At 41.8% G+C, this 19,517-nt stretch overlaps 1 protein-coding gene across 1 annotated transcript in view; it reads right to left on the bottom strand.

Moving 5' to 3' along the window:
* GPR26 (G protein-coupled receptor 26) overlaps positions 1-13,049 on the bottom strand; it is a 30,594-nt gene extending 17,545 nt beyond the window's left edge. The window contains exons 1-2 of the mRNA XM_083615023.1: positions 11,944-13,049; positions 59-172 (exon numbers count right to left, since the gene is read on the bottom strand). Of these exons, the coding sequence (XP_083471149.1) occupies positions 59-172; positions 11,944-12,662 (833 nt within the window). The 5' untranslated portion in view covers positions 12,663-13,049. The remainder of the gene's footprint in view (positions 1-58; positions 173-11,943) is intronic.
* Between the last annotated feature and the right edge of the window lie 6,468 nt (positions 13,050-19,517).

The following is a 19,517-nucleotide window of genomic DNA, read 5'->3' as shown; positions in this document are numbered from 1 at the left end:
ATACAAATAACAGGAGTGCGCTGCAGATGGAAATGAGAAAAGACTAGCTTAAACCTACCTTGTGATTACATATGGCGCAAAACAGAGTATAAAAGTGCCAATAAATGTACTGATCTTCTTGGTTGCTCGTTGTCTCCGCCTCTTCTGTTCTTCTAGGCATCGCTCTCTTACACTGTTTTTTGACATAAAAACATGAACGCAAATTATCATTTCAAACAGCATTTCATCACCTTGACTTAGAAGCCATGCTCAGGCGTTTGCCTGAAGATGCACAAAAACAAAGAGCGCTGACACAGTAAAAGGGGCTGAGGGGGAGCAAAGTAGCTCACATGGCCTTGCTGAGTCAGGGGTGGGGAAAACCAAGCCTGAAAGCTGACTATAACCCTCCAGACTTCTCTGTCTCATCCTTGGAATTCTTCCCAAGCCACACCATTCATTGGCCCTGCTTGGTGCCCCAAATGTGTTTGCCTTTCTGGAATGTGTCCTTGAACTCTGATAATGCCTCTTGCTGGCCTGCATGGGGGAAAGGTTGGGGTGTGCAGGTGTGTGTAGAAGACATGCCTGTAAGCATAGTAGAGGGCTCCTCCATAAGCAGCCCAAGGGGAGGATTAGCTATAGCATGCCCCACCCTGGATGCTTGCCTTGCACCATGCCAGGGCTCAGTGCTGGGTTATTCACATGGAGAGGGCCTGGGTACCTCCCTGACAGAGTGTCATTCCATTATCAATGGCTGGTGGAATAAGGAACAGGATCCTTGCCCTACTGCCATGCCAACTCTGGTTTCTACCATAATCATAAAGATTTGGCCTGATTTTTACCCAACCCTGCATCCCACCTTAGTTCTTTCACTGGGCCACAGAATGTGCCTGCCTGGGCAATCCACCTTTGTGATGGATTGGGGCCTAACGTTGCCAACTACTATGGCAAGTAGCCTCATGGATTTGTAGTGAAATGATTATTTGCTTTAGATTAGAGGAATTCAATGCTCTTTTAAAATGTGACACTCAGCTGGGACATAGAAAATGCATTGATACAAGCCCTTTTGTAGAATTACGTAGTTTGGGGAAAATTTTCACCTAACTCAGATAGAAGAACCTTTTGAGCAGTAGCATATTCATCTCTTAATATAAAGCAATGCTTTCAAACTATACCTTTTCAATAAGCAGGCTTCTAGTAAGTAAACCGAACATTTGACATACTAAGGAAAAGATCATATTTTGGAACATTATTAATACATTCTTATAGTTGTAATTCAGTTAAAAACATAGGTGAAAGAGTTTTGAAATCTGAATCTGATGTAACTCAAAGAATTTCAGCCGGGGAGCTCGAGATCCAGATAGAAGGATGCCACAAGAAGTTTGGCACTGGGCATTGCATAGTGGACTTTCAAAATTAACTTGGCTTAATCCAACAGAAAAAGTATCTAAATTCGGTACTGGTGACAAGAGATGCTTCCTTCCCAGGGCTAGTAACTTCTTTAATTGGTATGAGGGGGAATTGGCATACCCTCCATGTGTCCTTATTTTCCAGGGACAATCCCGGAATCATGAAAGGCATCCTGGCTTCTGATTTGACCATGGAATGTCCCTATTCCCCCTTCCAGTGCCACCTCCAAGCTCAAAGAGAAGGATGAGCCAGTGGCAGCAGAAGTGGCGGCTACAAGCTGCCCACCTTCTCTCTTGGACAGCTCATAGGACCATAGGAATGGGGTGCGGTGGGGGCGGGTCACCCCAGGTGTCACCACTGAGGGGGGTGACAAAATGCCGGGCAGCACTCACCACGGGGCCTGCAGCGCACCCAAGCCACACGTCTCTCCTGGAAGTGATGCAGTGGCTTGGGCACCTGCAGGCTCCATGCTGCCCCAAACGGTCCGCCTGCTGCCTCCTTGTCAGCTGTAGGGTAGCCAGGAGGAGGCAGGCAGACTCCTCGGAGGCCCTGCAGGGTGTCCTGCCCCGGCTGGCCCCACCCCTGGGTGCAGGGCACGCATGCCGCCCCAGGCGCCCGATCATCTTGCTCCGCCAGCTCTGAGGTACAGGCAGAGAGCAGGTTTGCCCTGGGCAGGAAGAAAGGGAAGTGTAGCACAAGGAGTCTTTATTTATTCATCTATTTATTTTTTTAAAAATCCTTTGTAAACTTTCCCCTTTCTAAAAATTATTTATTGGTATGTGTTTTTCTTTTTGTAAATCTACCATAGGATAAAATAATAATAATAATAAAACGGGATTAAGGGGTTTTCTCGGGGTGGTGTGTTGTTTCCCACTGGTGTGGTGGTGGTGGAAATGCTCTGTAAGGTGGGGGAGAGAAAAAATGGGGGGTTGAGGAGGGTCAGTTGCAGGAATGAGGGAGAAATGTCCCTGTTTTCATCCGAGGAATGTTGGAGGGTATGCAATGACGGTACCTTAGCATCGAGGGAAAGGGATAAATCGACCTGGCCTACATACTGTGGTTCTCCTCCCCTCATCTCATGACTGCTATTTAAAGAATAAAAACATGCACTTTAAAAACTCACACACATTTAACGTCACATGAATTTTGACCTTAACGCAAAGTATTGAATGAGGTTTAGGGGTTAAAGATGTGGAGACCATAACCCCAACCAGCCGTATTTTGTGCTGTCCTTGCCTACATGCTTGCTTTGCAGTCTGCAAAATCTGAACATTTATCCAGCTCCCCTCAGGCTGTCATACATATCTGGAAGGCCGTGGCCAGGTTGATAGGTTAGAAATTGCACAGGCCTGACAAAAGAAGAGACTTGGCTGTGAGCAGAGCACTGTGAATTTTGAATACTTAAATAATAAATGATCATATATTATTGTGCTGTCCAAATGAACTGGGTTTTTTAATGCTTTCATTTAATATTTCTGTTAATAATTGCTAAATGAACACTACCATGTCTGACTTCTTTCTTTGGGATGTTATTTGAAGAGCCATGAGGGGCAAAAACACCTTGGAGATTGAATAGTGTATATGATTTCTATGTTGCTACATTTGGTGCAGGAATATTGAATATACATGGCATGCAATTGGCCTGAGGTGGTCCAGAGTTGAGCCAATTCTGGGCTGTTTTCAGCCATGTGAAAAGCTATTAGGGTCTTAAAATAGCCACGATGTCCTGATAAAACACTTGGCTGAAATCAGTGCTATTTCTGTACGCAGAGTAGAAAGGTAGCTGAAGAGATACAAGCCTCTTAGTTCAGGTTGCCTTTGACATTTAAATAGGGTTAAATGCAACTCTTTAAATCAGTCACACATATTACATTAGTCATTTCTTTAGGTGTGATGTCATAATAGATTGCTGCCCCCGAGCTGCTCCTTTCAGAATTGGATCTCAGTACATTTTGAGTAGGTTTGCAGGAAGACTGTGGACACTTGCAACATATGTCTGGGCAATGTGTAGGGCCAAAATCTTACTCCGCTGATTAAATCAAGAAATGTCTACATGACTGATGATGCACATTGATGATGCACATTGATGGAAAGAGGTAGAAAAAAATATATGCTATGCTTATTATTCCCAAGCCAGTCTCCATGCAATAGATAATTTAACAGATCACATTTTGCCTGATTGACGTAGCTTTTCTTGGAATGAGCTGGAACAGACCTGTTAATTTTGGGTAAATTATGAATGCTTGGGCCAGGTTTAAGAGCAGATGACCCAGGCGTTACCTGTTTCAGAATATGACTCCTGTAAACATGTATATATTGCTCCTGGAAGGGACATGCCTGCATAGATGATTTGGTTCGCTATTTACTATTTTGTCCATAGGAAAAATATTTGTTCAAAGCACATGTGTGCCTGCAATATGGACTGGGCGGTTCATATAGGATATAGTGGTTCATATTCTGAGGAATCTAAGCATAGATCTTGCCAAGCTGCCTTATTTGCGAGTATCTTGCCCATGCAATGGACTCATGGGAAAAATAGCTGTCCCATGAGCCCTTGCAAAAGGAAGGGAAAGACTACATAAGGCTGCTTCCTCGGGTGCTCAGGGCCATGTTCCCTTGAGAGCTTACCTCCCCTCGAGCTAGAGCCTTCCCAGAACAATTTTGGGTTGCCGGTTGTCAGGGCAAGAAAGGATTTGTTTTCCCTCTCAACTTGATTGGTACCTCCATGCTTGGTTTGGGGTATCTACCTGGTTGGAATCTGCACCTTGGTCGCCCAGTGAGACCTTGCTTTTTTGGCATACGTTTTGGCAAGGTTCAGCACTGGCCAACTCCAATGGAACGTGGGTGGCGCTGTGGGTTAAACCACAGAGCCTAGGACTTGCCAATCAGAAGGTCGGCGGTTCGAATCCCCGCGACGGGGTGAGCTCCCGTTGCCTGGTCCCTGCTCCTGCCAACCTAGCAGTTCAAAAGCACGTCAAAGTGCAAGTAAATAAATTGGTCTCTGGCGGGAAGGTAAATGGCGTTTCCGTGCACTGCTCTGGTTCTCCAGAAGTGGCTTAGTCATGCTGGCCACATGACCCTAAAGCTGTACACCGGCTCCCTCGGCCAATAAAGCAAGATGAGCACCGCAACCCCAGAGTCGGTCACGACTGGACCTAATGGTCGGGGGTCCCTTTACTTTTACCTTTGGCAAGGTTCAGCACTGGCCAACTCCAATGGAACGGGTTTGGGGTGGTGCAAGCCTAGCGGACCCATCAATGTGGGTTTTGTGGAATGATGAACCAATCCTGTCCTCAATGCCATGCCAACCTATGCCTGATCCAGCAGGCTTATGACTTCTTATGAGAAAGACCAGAGATTGCATGATCTCCAATGCACTTTTAGTGAGTGCAGCAGCTCCCATCCCTACACCAGTAGAACACTGTGAAGGTGCCCTCAACTAACTCCAAGCAGCCGCACAGATCAGGGGTTAGGGTTGTTCTGCACCTCTCTAAAGAGCGATGCAACCATTTTCATTTTTTCCTGTATCTCCTTGAAATCTATGCTGCGTAAATGTGCAAAGGGGGGTAAGGTTCATAGACTTTCCTTTTTAGGCCTGGAATAGTTTAAGATGCTATCATCTCTTGGACCAATAGGTTTGTGTAACAAAAATAAAACGAACCTTTGAGATGGCCACAGATTTCTTTTTTTCTGTCTAAAATAGGAAGTACAAAATACAGAAGAGCTGTTGTGGCAGCTGAGGTCACTTGGCTAGCCGGAGCACACTGAAAACTCCGATAAATGAAGTTAGTTCAAGAAGGAGGTTACAAGATCATGGCAATTAGCATCCATGTTTTGCTCCTTAGACTGGCTAGAGAACATAATCTTGTTAATATGTGACATTTCTTTCCTTTTGCTCTGCTCAAGCTGCACAAAATGCCTGTATTTTGGCAGTGCCGTAAACATAACTAGAAAAAGAAAAAGAAAACCACACAAGTGTTAATTGGATAGCCAAGTCTTTGCAGGTGTTTTCCTCGCAATAACTCTTAGCGGCCGGGCATAACATGTTTAAATACTGTGCAATTGGCTTCAACACCCAGTTAGAACTACTGTAATGTGCTCTCTGTGGGCCTGCCCTTTAAGACAGCTTGTAAACTGCTGGTGGAAAGCAAGACAAGGCTCCTGTGCCTTTCATAGTTGCGTAGCACAAAGAATTTCATCAGGTGTAATGAAAGTGCCTCGTTGAACAAAAGTGAGTATATACATGGTAAAGTCTGCATGTGGCTGCTGTGTCTTCAGCTAGCTTTTATGTATGAGAGATTGTTTAACACAGGAGCCACACCCATGAAGGCTTTCATTGGTGCCTCTGGGCAAGTGCCTCAGACCCAGGACTCAGCTACACAGCAGCAAATACAACATCTTAGATGTGTTGTAAAGTGCAGTGTACAAATGTGACACTAGATGGCGAAAGTGAGCTATGGAAAATTCAATGTATTTTTCAAAACATTTTTTTAAAAAAGCATTTTCACAGCGTTCAGATCAACTGTTAGTTCTCTGTTTCATATCATGAATGAATTTAGTTCTCTGTCTTCTGGTAAAACTAAATCCTCAACTTCTCATTTGGCCAGCTAGAAAGTTCATTCGCAGGAGATAACGAGTAATTGCTTCTGTTTCATGAACTACTTCTATCAAGAAAATTCTGAGTTTCGTACGCAGCTCTAGCATTACATCTCCAGCATAAATTCTCTGGCCACCTAATGAAGTTTTATAAAGTAATCTTTACAGCTGCATTGGAACTATTTTTGCTTGTTTATACATATGGATTATTTTGTTTGCTTGCTTGCTTGCTTATTATTTATTATTATTCTTACATATAGATTATTTATTTATTTACTTTTGTATGGAACTGTTTTTAATTGTTTCTATACTTTTCTTGTTTTGTAACAGTTTTACTTCATTATTTCTTTTATAATGATATATTTTATTTTTGTAACCTGCTCTGGGATCTTATGGTTAAGGATGGTAAGAAATAAAATAAATAAATAAATAAATAAATAAGAACGCAGGAACATAACAAGAACCTGCTGGATCAGTCCAAAGACCCATTTAGTCCAGCACTCTGTTCTTACAGTGGCCAACCAAGATATCCATGGAAAGAAGCTTTCAGGTAACAGACTTTCCCAACCCTATACAGACACATCACGAAATTGAACCTAGGATCTATTCATAAGCAAAACATGTCCTCTACTATTGAGCCACAGCCCTTCTCTGAAGCTCGCTGCTTTTCAACCCAAGTTCTCTTCCAGACAAATTGGAAGAGCCCAGGATCTTTTATCCTTGAACCATTCTGAAGGCTTGGAAAAGCTATCTCCTGCTTTCTTCCATTCTTTCTACCCACCCCTAAGTTGTCCCCTTAGTGTTGGGGTACAAAGCATCTGCAGGGGCAAAGGGTAAGTAAGAAGGTAGGTAAAGTCTAGCTCAAACAGTTTCTCCTGCTTAGATTTCTTTGAAAAAAGAAGAAAGAAAATGCAAAATCTAACAGTTTAGCCAAATTGAGTTACTCCATAAGATTGTGTGTGTGTGTGTGTGTGTGTGTGTGTGTAAAAGACCAGATGGAAACAAATTCCAGGGGAAGTAGATGCCCACCACTCATGGAGGACCCTCACAAGTGGGCTTCCTCACACCGTCAGATTTTGCTCAGATGCAAATCTAATAGATTCAAACTATTGCTTTATTTAAATACCGCAGAACTTCTACTGTTCAAAACCATGTTTATCTGAATTCATGGTGCTCCTTATGTATAATCCTTATAATTAGCTGTCTATACAGTTCTGTGTCTGCATGTTCCTGTGAAATCAAAGCTCCCGTTTGAACAAACTTTAGATAGTGTTATTGAACGCCTCCCAAATCATATGGAGAAGGAAGTCTGTAGTATACAGCGAAATGTCAATGATCCAATCCAACCTTTGCAAAACCTAAATCCATAAGGGTTTTTTTATTTCTCAGTTATCTCATTTATATACTTTGTTCTCACTTCCCTTCGAGGTGTGGACCGAAAATGTGCCTAAGAGGCATGGAAATGCTGTGAAATATGATTGGTGATGAAAAACATACGGATTTCAAAGGCATTTATGCCACCACATAACAAAAAAGGTTAGTCCTACTGATCAGCTTTGATTTAAGCTTCATTACGTGGAGGGGGGGTGGAAGGTGAAGACAACTAGTGCTTTTTTCTGGGGGTACACATACCCCTAAACATTTTGTGAATCTAAGTTTGGCCTCATTGAGGAGCAGTATTTCAATATGAGTAGGAAAATGAGAGTACCCCTAAACTTTTTTTAAAAAAGGGGGAAAAAGCACTGGAGACAACCCAAGTCCATTTAAACCCCACCTGTCCAAACTTGCTAGCTTGATGAAGTGAGTATTGGAAAGCAAAAATAAGGGCATAATCATCTAAGACTTGTGGGCCCATACACACTGATGAGCACTGTGGCTTTGTTGACTTTTATGCAGCGTGGGCTATGGAGTCATGCATTCAGAGGACAACTAACCTGCTTATCCTTAATGTGATCACTAAAGACCCCATGCTATGGCTGAGGAAGACCATAAGTAAGGCTTCACTCATCTGGTGCCTTCTATATGTTTTGGGCTCCAACACCCATCAGCCCCAACCAGCGTGGCCACTGGGCAGGGATGATGGGAGTTGTAGTCCCTAATGTCTGATGGGCACTAGGCTGGAAAGGGTTGATATAGGAGTTTTTGATAAGGTGATGCCGTCGAGCTTAGCTGCAAAGCTACAAGTGAGAGAGATCTGAGTTTGGAAAGTCAGAAGGATCAGTTTTCTTCCATTTCCCTCTGATCATAAACCAAAGAGTGGGAGACAGAAGTGATGAGTGAACCTAGAGCTGCCTGAGTCCTTCCATATGCCTCCCAGTCATACTGAACGGAACTCCTTTGACCATTCCAATTTAAGGCACCATAAGGCATCTTCCTACTTAACATTGCTCAACTGCCGGTTGCTGCATAGCCCTAAACAAAAGGCTTGTAAATGACTTTGCACCATGATGTACAACCAATTCTGGAGGCGGGGCAGGGGGAGACATATCCTGACATCTGGCATAACATCATTCATTCTGGCTGCACAAATTTGGTCAATGTTTCCTTTATAAAAACGACTTTTGGGAAGGATTTACAACTTACCTTAGGTGGTATGCAGGGAGTCTGGTATTACAGAAAGACTATAATTAAGGACATTTACGGTGATATAGTGCATATTAGCCTCTCATATTAACAAGAGAAGGAATATAAAATTTATAACACCTGGAATTAACCATGGTTACCAGAAGTCACACTTTGAGCTGAATGCTACACTTCAAAAATAAACTCCCATTATCCATGTAAAAATAAGATCCACTAGGAAATTAGCATAATGAATGATTTGGTTTTTCAGAGACTTGATTATTTATCACTTTGCTCTATCCATTTGCTGTTTTGATACTGACTGGTCACAGAACACCCAGTTTTATTTTCAAGCTAAATGAAATATATGTCAAATATCAGTGGTACCTGATATTTGATATATATTCGATATCAGCTCTTTAAAAAGTACAATCTGATATGCATTTACTAAAAAATAAGCTCCTCTCTTCCTCTAGTGCAACCAGAGGGGGCGGATTTAGAAGCTTACACTTCTACTTTAGACTAGCTGCACCTATGTGCTATTTCTGAATCCAGGCAAATTGCAGTTTGTCCTATGGTTAGTTGAAACATGCTATTGTCCTGATTTAAATTGGCAACTGCTTTTAGCCACAGTGAAGACAGGTGCTCATATTAATTTGTAGCTTTCATTCCCTCTCCCTCAGTGAGGCTAATAGTGATTTAAACTGGAGAAATGACCCTGAAGGGATGGGTACAACTACCCCCTGCTGTGCTACAGAGTTTGTACCTCACCTCTGCCCTTTTAAGCCCCCACAGCTATTTCCAAGTAAATTTGAATCCATTCACTGGTCTGCAATGCCATGCATAGATGAGCCATAAGATATTGGGATATGGATAAGGCAACTCCCAGTTTGCATCTCACCTCTGCCACAAACTCACTACAGTGGTACCTCGGGTTACAGACACTTCAGGTTACAGACTCTGCTAACCCGGAAGTAGTACCTCGGGTTGAGAACTTTACCTCAGGATGAGAACAGAAATCATGCGGCGGCGGCGCGGCAGCAGTGGAAGGCCCCATTAGCTAAAGTGGTACCTCAGGTTAAGAATGGTTTCAGGTTAAGAACAGACCTCCAGAACAAATTAAGTTCTTAACCAGAGGTACCACTGTACTCAGACTTAGGTAAACCACTTCCACACAACCAGGGGATATGGGGGTGATTATGCTGGTCTGCCTTACTAGGCTGATATTAAGGTTATGAAGTAATGTTTTGAAGACTTTTGAGCTCTAAAGTGTTATATGAATACTATTACCTTCTATTTCTTTCATCTGACTGTGCACTTCCCCCCTTTTTTTTTACTTTCTTGAGACCACACTGATTCCATTATTAATATTATTTTTATATATGAACATGAAGAATCCTGCTAGATCAGATCAAAAGCCTCTCTGGTTCAGCATTCTGTTTTTTAACAGATGGCAGCCAGATGCCCTTCAGTAGCCCAAAGTTGAAAATGAGCACAGTTGCTGTCTGCGCACTCCTGATTACCAGCTCCTGGTATCCAGAGATATGATAATATAGCCATTATGACTAGTAGCCCTTGGTAGCTTTATCCTCCATCACTTTGCTGAATCCCCCTTTAAAGCAAATCTAAGTTAGTGGACTTGCCTACTTCATGTGATAGTTTAACCATGTGCTAGTTGAAGAAGTACTTCCATCTGTCCATGCCAAATCTCCCATAATTCTTGTTCAGTGGATGACCCTGGGTTCTAGTATTATGAAATAAGGATAAATACTTATCTCTATTCACTTTCTCTATACCTTCATTGTATCCTTTTCAATGCCTGCTGAAGAAATTCTTATTTAGGCAAGCTTATTCAGATGTTTCAAAAGTTTGTATGAGTTTATTTTTAAAAAATAGACTACTGTATTCTGGTTTTAACTTTCTGTATGCTTCAAATTATAGCTGTATTCTTTTTTAGTGATAGTTTCAACTTATTGTGCACTGCTTTGAGGGGTTTTTTTTTTGTACAATCAAGTGGTATGTAAATTTAATGAAATAAAAAGAAAAGAAAATAGCATGCAAAATTATATATATCCCCATCAAGTCCTTGCCTCCCTGCCTCCTCTCCCTTGACCAGCTGCTATTACTCACAGTGAAGGGAAAAGATAGGCAGCTACATTACTTTGTTCCTGTCTTCCACAGGTTCTAAATTATCGAAATTTACCTCAGCCTTTTTAGGAAGCCACCGCAACGCATTACTATTGCCTCATCAATGTATAGATACAGAGAGGGGGGTGGGGGAGACAGAGAGAAAAATTATGAGTAGCTGCGTAGCTGGGACCTTCATTATACCATCTCTCTTTCCTATATTCTTCCGGTGAGGTCCCCCCACCCAAGACATCCATGCATTCCCACTCACACCAGAATCCTTTTTTCTCCCTGTCACATACTTGGTTACACTTCTCCCTTCTTTTTTCTCCCCCAACTGAAAATCCCAACAAACTCATTGTACCTTCATCTCCCACAAGCAAAATCTACTCTAGCAAAGTCAGTCAGATGATATTCCACCTGTCAAATCTTCTCACATCTGATATCTAAACCTCCACTACAAAGATCCCCTGGTTATATTTATTCTTCATTCTCTGTGACATTCCCTTTTGTACCTCCCCCTAGTTATCCCTCCCCATCCTAGTCATTGCTTGCTTCCTCTCCCCTCCCTTGTCTTGAGACTCCCATACCTAGAAAATATGGGTTGATTTAAGGTCTGTCGAACAAGTCTCGAGTCTCCTTTGCTTGTCAGTTCTAATCTGAATCTCAATGCTATTTTGGATGTATTTGTACCTAGTTGGTTGCTCATGCTTCTTTTGGAAATATTATTTGTCTGAGCATCCTTCCTTCAAGGAAAATAAAGTTATTGACTCCAAAGTGACATTCACAAAGTCACAGAAAGCAGAATGGTATTCAGTGTGCTATCTCCCCACTGCAGTTTTAAGGAACACAAGGAATTTCAGCCTGAACCAGTTCATCAAACACCCATGGACATTCCTGATTAACTTTAATGAACAGGCATGATGAATCTGTTCATGGTAAGTGAAAACAGCAAAGATTCAAGCACACTACCTGAAAGGAAATGTATGCACATGCAAACCTTTTGATTCCACTATAGCCCTCAAATTCATCCAAGGATTCCTAGATGACATATTTTGCTCTTTGCAGGATATAATTGGCAATTAATTTTGTAGCTACAAAGAGACCTGAGAATATAAGCATGCAGATTAGAATTAGGCAAGTGCTACATTAAAAAAAAAAGAATTACAGATGGATGGCAATTGAGTCTGATAATGAACATAATTTTGCCTCTCCGCAGGTATCCTCAGAAGTGTGTGCCCTTGGCAGTCAAGGACACAGGTATCTCCTTACCTGGGATGGATGTCCACCAGCAGCACGAGGGTCTGCATAGTGATCACGTCAATCCTTTTACAGTGAAAGCGTGCCACCTTCAGCACTTTTAGATATGTGAAACACAAGACTACGAGGGAGAGGAGGAAGCTGAGAGAATGAAAGACCCCTGTGAAAACCACAAACTGTGTCCTGTCCTCCAGTTTCTTGTTGTAGAGGGTGCAGGAGGCATAAAGGTGATGGAAACCCACCCAAGAAAGAGAAGTTGCCACTATAGGAAAAGACACTGAATGCAACCATGTATAGCTCAGTATGAGAGCAGCATCTTTGTAGCGCATCTTGGAATGGTAGTTGAGAGGAAACACCACCGCTATCCACCTGTCTATGCTTAGAGCTGCCATGCTCAGCATGGAGCTGGTGGTCAAGAAAGTCTCTAAAAAACCCACGATGTGGCAGAGCTGGTCTCCTCCAGGCGGCTTCTTGTAAATGATCCCAGCCAGGGTCAGGGGCATGTTCAAAACAGTCATCAACAAGTTGCAGAAGGTCAGGTTGAGGATAAACAATCCTGGGACTTGCTTGCGGATATCTGCGCTGTACAGAAAGCAGATCAGCACCAGCACGTTGGACAGCAGTGAGACAAGGATGAGTACCACAATCAAGAAAGCCAGGATCACTTCCCAAATGTTCATGGTGCCTCCATTCACAGGAGGAACATTTCCAAAACTGCACCCAGCTGGCATCCAGAAAACATGGTGTGAGGCACTCTCACACCCTCCTCCTCCTCCCCAACCTGCTCACACTCCTGCATGCCCTCAGTATTTTTAGAAGAGCTGCAGTTTTTTTCCTCTCTGCTGCTGCTGCTGCTACTGCTGCTGCTTCTTTCCACGTCAACGCTTTTTAGAGACATGCACAAAAAGCATTGGGAATGCCTATCAAACTATGAGGAGGGTTTAAAAAAATATGTATCTCAGCAGCACCAAGCCACAGTCTCCTTCTAAAGAAAGGAGGATGTTCACAGGAGCAGTTCGTCCGAGATCCCTGATTATTGGTCCTAAAGCTTCCCAGCAATTCAACCAGTGTATTTATTCTCTTTACCTCTTTTCCTCTGTCTCTCTCTTGCTCTCTCCACGCTCTCTCTCTCCCCCTCCCACCTACACGCTTCCAGGCTGACTAACCTGCTTTTATGATCACAGATAAATCCCCCATTAATGGATTAAAGCATGCACACTGCTGGTGATTTGCTGGTGTGATTGACATACCAGCTTCCTTTCCCTTTCCCCCTTTGCATCCCTCAGATGATATCCCCCTGATATCTGGGGATCTTGGAAGTCTGAAAAAAAAATCCCACCCATCCATTTGATATCTTTAGCAGTTACTTTTCAAACAACAGATGCTAAAGCCCCATCTTTCAGCCTTTTTTATATTTTTAAAAATATATTTCAGTGCATCCTTAACAGGAATGATTCTTCTTTTATTTATGTTGACTAGCTTGGCTCCGGAGGATGGTGTTATTTTATGTTATTCATTTATGTTTACAGGATTTCTATTATGTGAATTTGAAAGTTTTCTCAGACTCCTTTACAGAATGAAAGAAAGAAAACACAAATATTCAGAGAATAAATATACTTTCTTTGTAACTCCCCAGCCCAGCCCAAAGTCTGAAATAAAGAGAATCCATTTACAGTCTTCTTAAAGACATGCAGATTAATATGTATTTGCTTTATTTGCACGTATGAATGGTTTCACAGAAATCAGCATCTTTTGTGAAGGACTGTGGTTATGGAGGAGATAAAAGAACGTCATGTTCAAGGGAAGAGAAGAGAAGAGAAGAGAAGAGAAGAAACAAAAAGAAAAGAAAAGAAAAGAAAAGAAAAGAAAAGAAAAGGAAGATACAAGTGCATAAGGTGAGGGGAACATCAAAAACATTGGGGAAGGAAAGAGGATATAGGGCTGATTTCTAGCCTCCACCATCCACACTTCTGGAAGTCCTGTTGAAAGTCTCCTGTTGACTCACACTCTAGTAAATCCTTTCTGGCCCATAACATTTTTTGCAGACACAAGGAACTAGCATCTTGATTTTTAAAAACTCGCAGACTCCAGATTTTGCAACTTTCACAGCTTCTTCAGGTATCTGTGCTATTGGACAAGACTTCAGCTCGTATTAATGAACTGGTTTGGGGGTGAAAATGCTGGATGCCTCCTCCAGTTCATAATGGTTTTAAACATTCAGAATTTCAAAGGAGTAAATTATGTGTACATTGTCTAGTTTCTTCTCCCAAAATCATCAGCCTACATTTACTCTGAAAGTTGGAGCTCTCTACTTGAAACAGATGCCTGCCAATTAACTACCCCTGAATCATATTCAGGTTTGTCTCATATCACATTGTGCGGCAGAGCTTTGTTTGTGAGCAAATCAGAGCAGTAAATTCTCCAGATCCACCTGAATCTAAATATCCTCCCTGTTTTCCAAGGTTGTGCAGAGACAGGTGGAGAGATAGGCCAGCAATATCAGGAAGGTTTAGGAGAAATAATAAGGCATTCTGCTTTTGATATATTGATAGGCTAATGAGAGCACATCCAGGCAAAAATGTCTGTGAGATGGGGGAAAGGGCAGAAGCTGACAGAGAATGGAATCTTCACAGAATCACCAAACTGTAAGGGACCACAAGGATCATCTAGTCCAACCCCTTGCAATACAGGAATCTTTTTGTCCAGTGTGGGACTCGAAACCATGAACTTGAGACTAAGCACCTCATGCTCTATCAGCTGAACCATCTATAGGTAATAACTATCCTAATTTACCACAAAGAAATCCGTGGTGCCATGGGAGTGCTTGTTGTCATTATATGGCTGTGTACTGGGTTGAAATGAAGCAAGGTCATTCTTTTTCCAATTCAGATTAAAGCTGGTTTTTTTGGGGGGGTGGATAATGCATCAAAATGCAGTATTTAATAGGAAGCAATGCTGTGTGGTGGATGCAGATTTTGCCTAATGTTGTGTGCACACCGCTTTCCGAACCAGTGGTGGGCATGCACTGGATGCAGAGTAAATGGGAGTATAATAGCCCTTGTGTGAAATATTGTATTTTGTGTGAGAGAGTGGGGAGAGGGGTTTCTGTGGTGAGGGAGCAGGAAGCTGTATGTAGGTGTGAGAAATCCCCTTCGCACATTCTGAAAGCATATGCAGTGAATGAGTGAAAACATGCTCTGCTTGTAAGCATCATTTATATACACATATATAGAACCTCTGTGCACACAGAGCTGACGAAGGGGCAAGGTTGTGGGTAGCGACAGTATGCACAAACCTGCTCTGGCTTCCATGCATTCGATTACAGACTTGTGAAAAAAGAGAAGTAGCAAGCCTGGATAGTGAAATCTGTGGATTGGGTGAAGGTTTTTGTACGTTTGAGCAGAGCAGCAGAAAAAAGGAGCTGGTGGAAGGTGGGCTATATGAAACACACATTTCTAGATGACCATGGGCAAGCCATTTGGGAAGCTTTAGCCGAAGGGTGGGTGCAACCATTGTTTCAAAAATAATAAAATGCATGACTCTCTTGAAGCTTCTGTCCTTGTCTTCTCCACACAAAGAGCCAAAAAACCCTCAGCCCACCTGCCCCCAAGGCAGAAAGGACAGTAATGCAATAGCTAGTATTGACCTTATTTTTCATTCTCCCAAATAAGTATACTAATACCCAGGTTTAGATAAGTAAGTCTTGCTTTGTTTCATGAATAGGAACTCCAGCTTTTTCAGAATATACAGTTGCTGTCTCTAGATGCTCTGCCCTTTCTGGGGGTTTTTTCTTTTTTTATATAGCTTTCAGAGTAGACTCGAAAATCAAATCCATCCAGCAGCAGCAGCAGCCCACACAAATCTTTGACTAGGAAATTGTCTGTGGGTGGATCTGTGGGGGTGGAAGGCACTGCTCTTTCCTCTGGACAGTTTTTTCTGAACACTTTCTGAGCTTTATTCCATATGACCAATTAGGTGTTGAACTGTGTTCATTTTCAGTTGCATTATGTGCATACACAGCCACTTCAGGCACATTCTTTCAATGGTATATATACACACACACACACAATTTCTCTCCACACGATGCAGCTATCAAGATTTCTCTTAAGTGCCCAATATTTATAGAGTTAGTAATGGAAATATAGGGATTTCCACAACGTAGAAGTAAGTATATTTTTTCTGAATGTGAATTACATAGCTGCAGGCTGTCATTAGTTGTGTGTGTGTGTGTGTGTGTGTGTGTGTGCATGCACAAAATCCCAATCATCTGTATGTTTTTTTCCCATAAGATTTTATTAAAGCTTAACCCCTGTCACACACAGAAAGTGGTGGACCCTTCCAGTCTCTCACCTGGGAGATCTTCCCTTCCCTTCCCTTCCCTGCCTCTCACTCAGGGTCCTTCCACCCAGCACCTTCTTCTGCATGTAATCCTTGGGCCCAAATATAGGCCCAGAGCAGAGGACACCAAAGAAAGAAGAAAGAAGAAGAAAAGAATAAAAATAAAACGGACTTCCGATTTTCCATCTCTGTTACATTTAAATAATTATTCAAAAAAAAAATCATTCTAGGATGACATCCAAATATTGCTTAACAGAATGTAGAACATTTTCCCAATCTTCAGATCCAGAAGTCTCAAATTTGTTCATTTTCCTCTTCACCTGAAAAGTCCGAAAGGGGTTCTCTAATGATTGTTATTAATAAATGTCAGCAATGGTTTTTCCTCTAATCAAACATATCAACTTTGCCTCCTATAACTCCAGCAGCCATTCCTCCATATGAAAAAATAATCAATTCTTCCATTTGCATCCATATACATGTCTCTCCACTGTGATCTTATATTGAGATAGTATTCCATAGTTCTTTTCTTATTATGTATCCATTACTTCTCACCCAGTTCTGTATCTTCCATTCCCATTTGCTGTTGTGTTTGCCGTGGTTTTCCCTCCATCTCTAATAAATTATCTCTTCCATTTACACTTCTTCCATACTTTTTCCAAGAAAAGAGCCAGAGATTTCATAGCTTTTTCCTCTGAATTCACTCCAAGTTGTATACAGCGCCCTTTCTCTCTCAGTGCTATCGGTGCCATCTCCCCAATTCAATCCACTCCTCCAGAATCACAACCCCACCATTTGGCTGTTTCATTTTTCCAAACATCTGTGTGAATGACTTTTCCATTTCACCATCTGTTCCTTCCAACTCTGCACTTTTCACTTTCTGGTTCTGCCCGTCCTTTATCCATATTATTCTCCAGAGCCTCTGTATAATCTTTGATTCTACTTTTCAGTTCATTTGTCTCTGGTTTACTTTCATTCTCCATTAGATCTAACTTTGATTCAATCCATTTTATTTGCTCATCAAGGATGCCAACAGAGAGTGGAATGTCCAAAGATATACTTGCCCTATAGAATGTTTTCGATCTTATTAACAATTCAGTCTCATTACATCTCCCATCGCCGCCTTTAGATCGTCACAGCATTATATCTTTTAAAATTAAACACATTCCGTTCTCATTGTGAGTGGCAGAGTTACTTTTGATTTCTAAGCAACACTTTCATCAAGCAAACAAAACAAAAATAAAATAAAATAAATTTTCTTAGCACACAGAACTACCATGTTGATATAAAACTTTCTTGACTGAAACCATTAAAGGATGCTTCTTGTTCTGCCTTCAAGCCTTTAATGATCAACTTCCATTCCCTACTTCTTGAAGCCAGAAATCAGCTCATGCACTGAATGTAAATTTCCACCGGCCGACAGATAAATCTCTCCCAGTTATAAATTATAACTGTCTCAGAAATAATTAAGGAAAAGGGGCTTTTGGAGATACCATGCCCATCAGGGCTCTTATGTGGTATTTGGGAGTGATGTTAATTCCTCAATTCACAAGTCCCGTAACTCCATCAGAATTCCTAGGAGCTGAGAGCTTCTTGGTCTCTTGACACAGAAAACAGCCTTTTCAGAGCACCAGAGGTTAATCCTGTGTTTGCTCTTTTTTCCAGAGTGACTTGAACCAAGACTAGCTATCATCAATCACCATGTAATTATCTCTGTCAGCAGCCTGCCAACAAAACTGGAATTAACCCTTTATGTCAACACATTAGAAATAATTGATTACACCCCCCCAAAAAAATATATGGCTACCAGATCAATTGGGAGCATTGTTTTATGGAATTGTAGAGTTGGAAAGGAGCCTGGGGGTCATATATTCCAACCCCTGCAATGCAGGAATCTTAACTAAAGCATGCATGACAGATGCTTAAAAACCTCCAATGAAGGAGAGTCCACCACTTTTCGAATGAGTTCATCCCCCCTCTTACCATCAGAAAGTTTGTCACGATGCTTAGTTGGAATCTCCTTTCTTGTAACTTGAAATTTTAGTCTATGACCAAATGTGTAACATGCCACAAGATTTTAGTCAATGTACCTTGAGAGTTTAGTCAATGAAATGGTTTCTTTGATTGCTTGCTCTTACTAATTAATCAACTGCACTTTTGCAAAGACCCTAAGTGCTCCCACTCAGCCAGGGCCAATGAAGGGATTAGGCAGGATAAGCCTCTGTCTTTCCTCTTAATTCTGATAATATCAGGAGCAGGGGGTTTTTCTGCCAGAACTCAGTTCCGGCACTTCTCAGTTGGGCACCATGGCCATTATAAGAGAACAAGGGAGGCATTCATGGTTCCAGCACCTCTTTTTCTAGAAAAATAGCGTTGATCAGGAAGTCTACATGACATGGAGATTGGAGTGGGAGGGAGCTTAAAATGAAACAGTTTAGGTCTGATCCAAATGAAGCTCATATTCTAGACTGAACCAAGGGAAATTCACCAATCATGATTCTAATCAGAGAAAAGTACAAGAGAAGCTTTTGACAAGGAGCCTTTAAAATTGACACCTAAATTATCTAAGTTTTTGAACACATTGTATCTGGAAAGTGCTATAATTTTACCTCTTCTAACCTTTACTCATCCCCCTCCCATTCCAGACGATCATGGGGGTAGTTGTTATCTGACACTGTATATTCCTTATAACTATAGAGATAAGTGAATTTAAATTGCAGCGCAAGGTTATGATAAAAAGTTCTTGCTTTTGTGCTAAATAAATGTCAGTATGATTGTCTGGATACAGTCAGTTCCCAAGAGAGGAATTTTGAGCCCACAGGGAGCTAGCACTTGTAAAACCCAACTCTCCTTATAAGGAAAGGGACAGGAACTAAGAGACAAGAGTGTCACAGAGACAGCAGGATGTCAGTTCCCCTCTTCTCAGGTGTAGGAGCAAATCATGCGCCCTCTACACAAAGGCAACCACAAGGCATGCTCTCCCTGATCTTAGGGAAGAAAATGGAGGTGGAAAGGGTAGGGCAGAAGATGGGAATTTTCTGACAATATGAGTGATTGTAGATATTTGCATTTGTGTGGACGGAGTTGGCATGCAACATAACTCAGTATTTCGGAGTACCTGCCAACTGCCTTGCAATGACATTCAGTAAAACCTTTTTGTGTACTTATTTCAGTTATTCATTCAACTTATTCATTATTCAGTAAATCCTTTTTGTGTATGTACTTATTTCAGTTACTCATTCGACTTATTA

Source organism: Podarcis filfolensis, assembly GCF_964270895.1.
Source record: "Podarcis filfolensis genome assembly, chromosome: 5".
Lineage (NCBI taxonomy): Eukaryota > Metazoa > Chordata > Lepidosauria > Squamata > Lacertidae > Podarcis > Podarcis filfolensis.
Note: the sequence above shows the minus strand (reverse complement) of the source record. Positions and strands in the feature narration are given on the sequence as shown.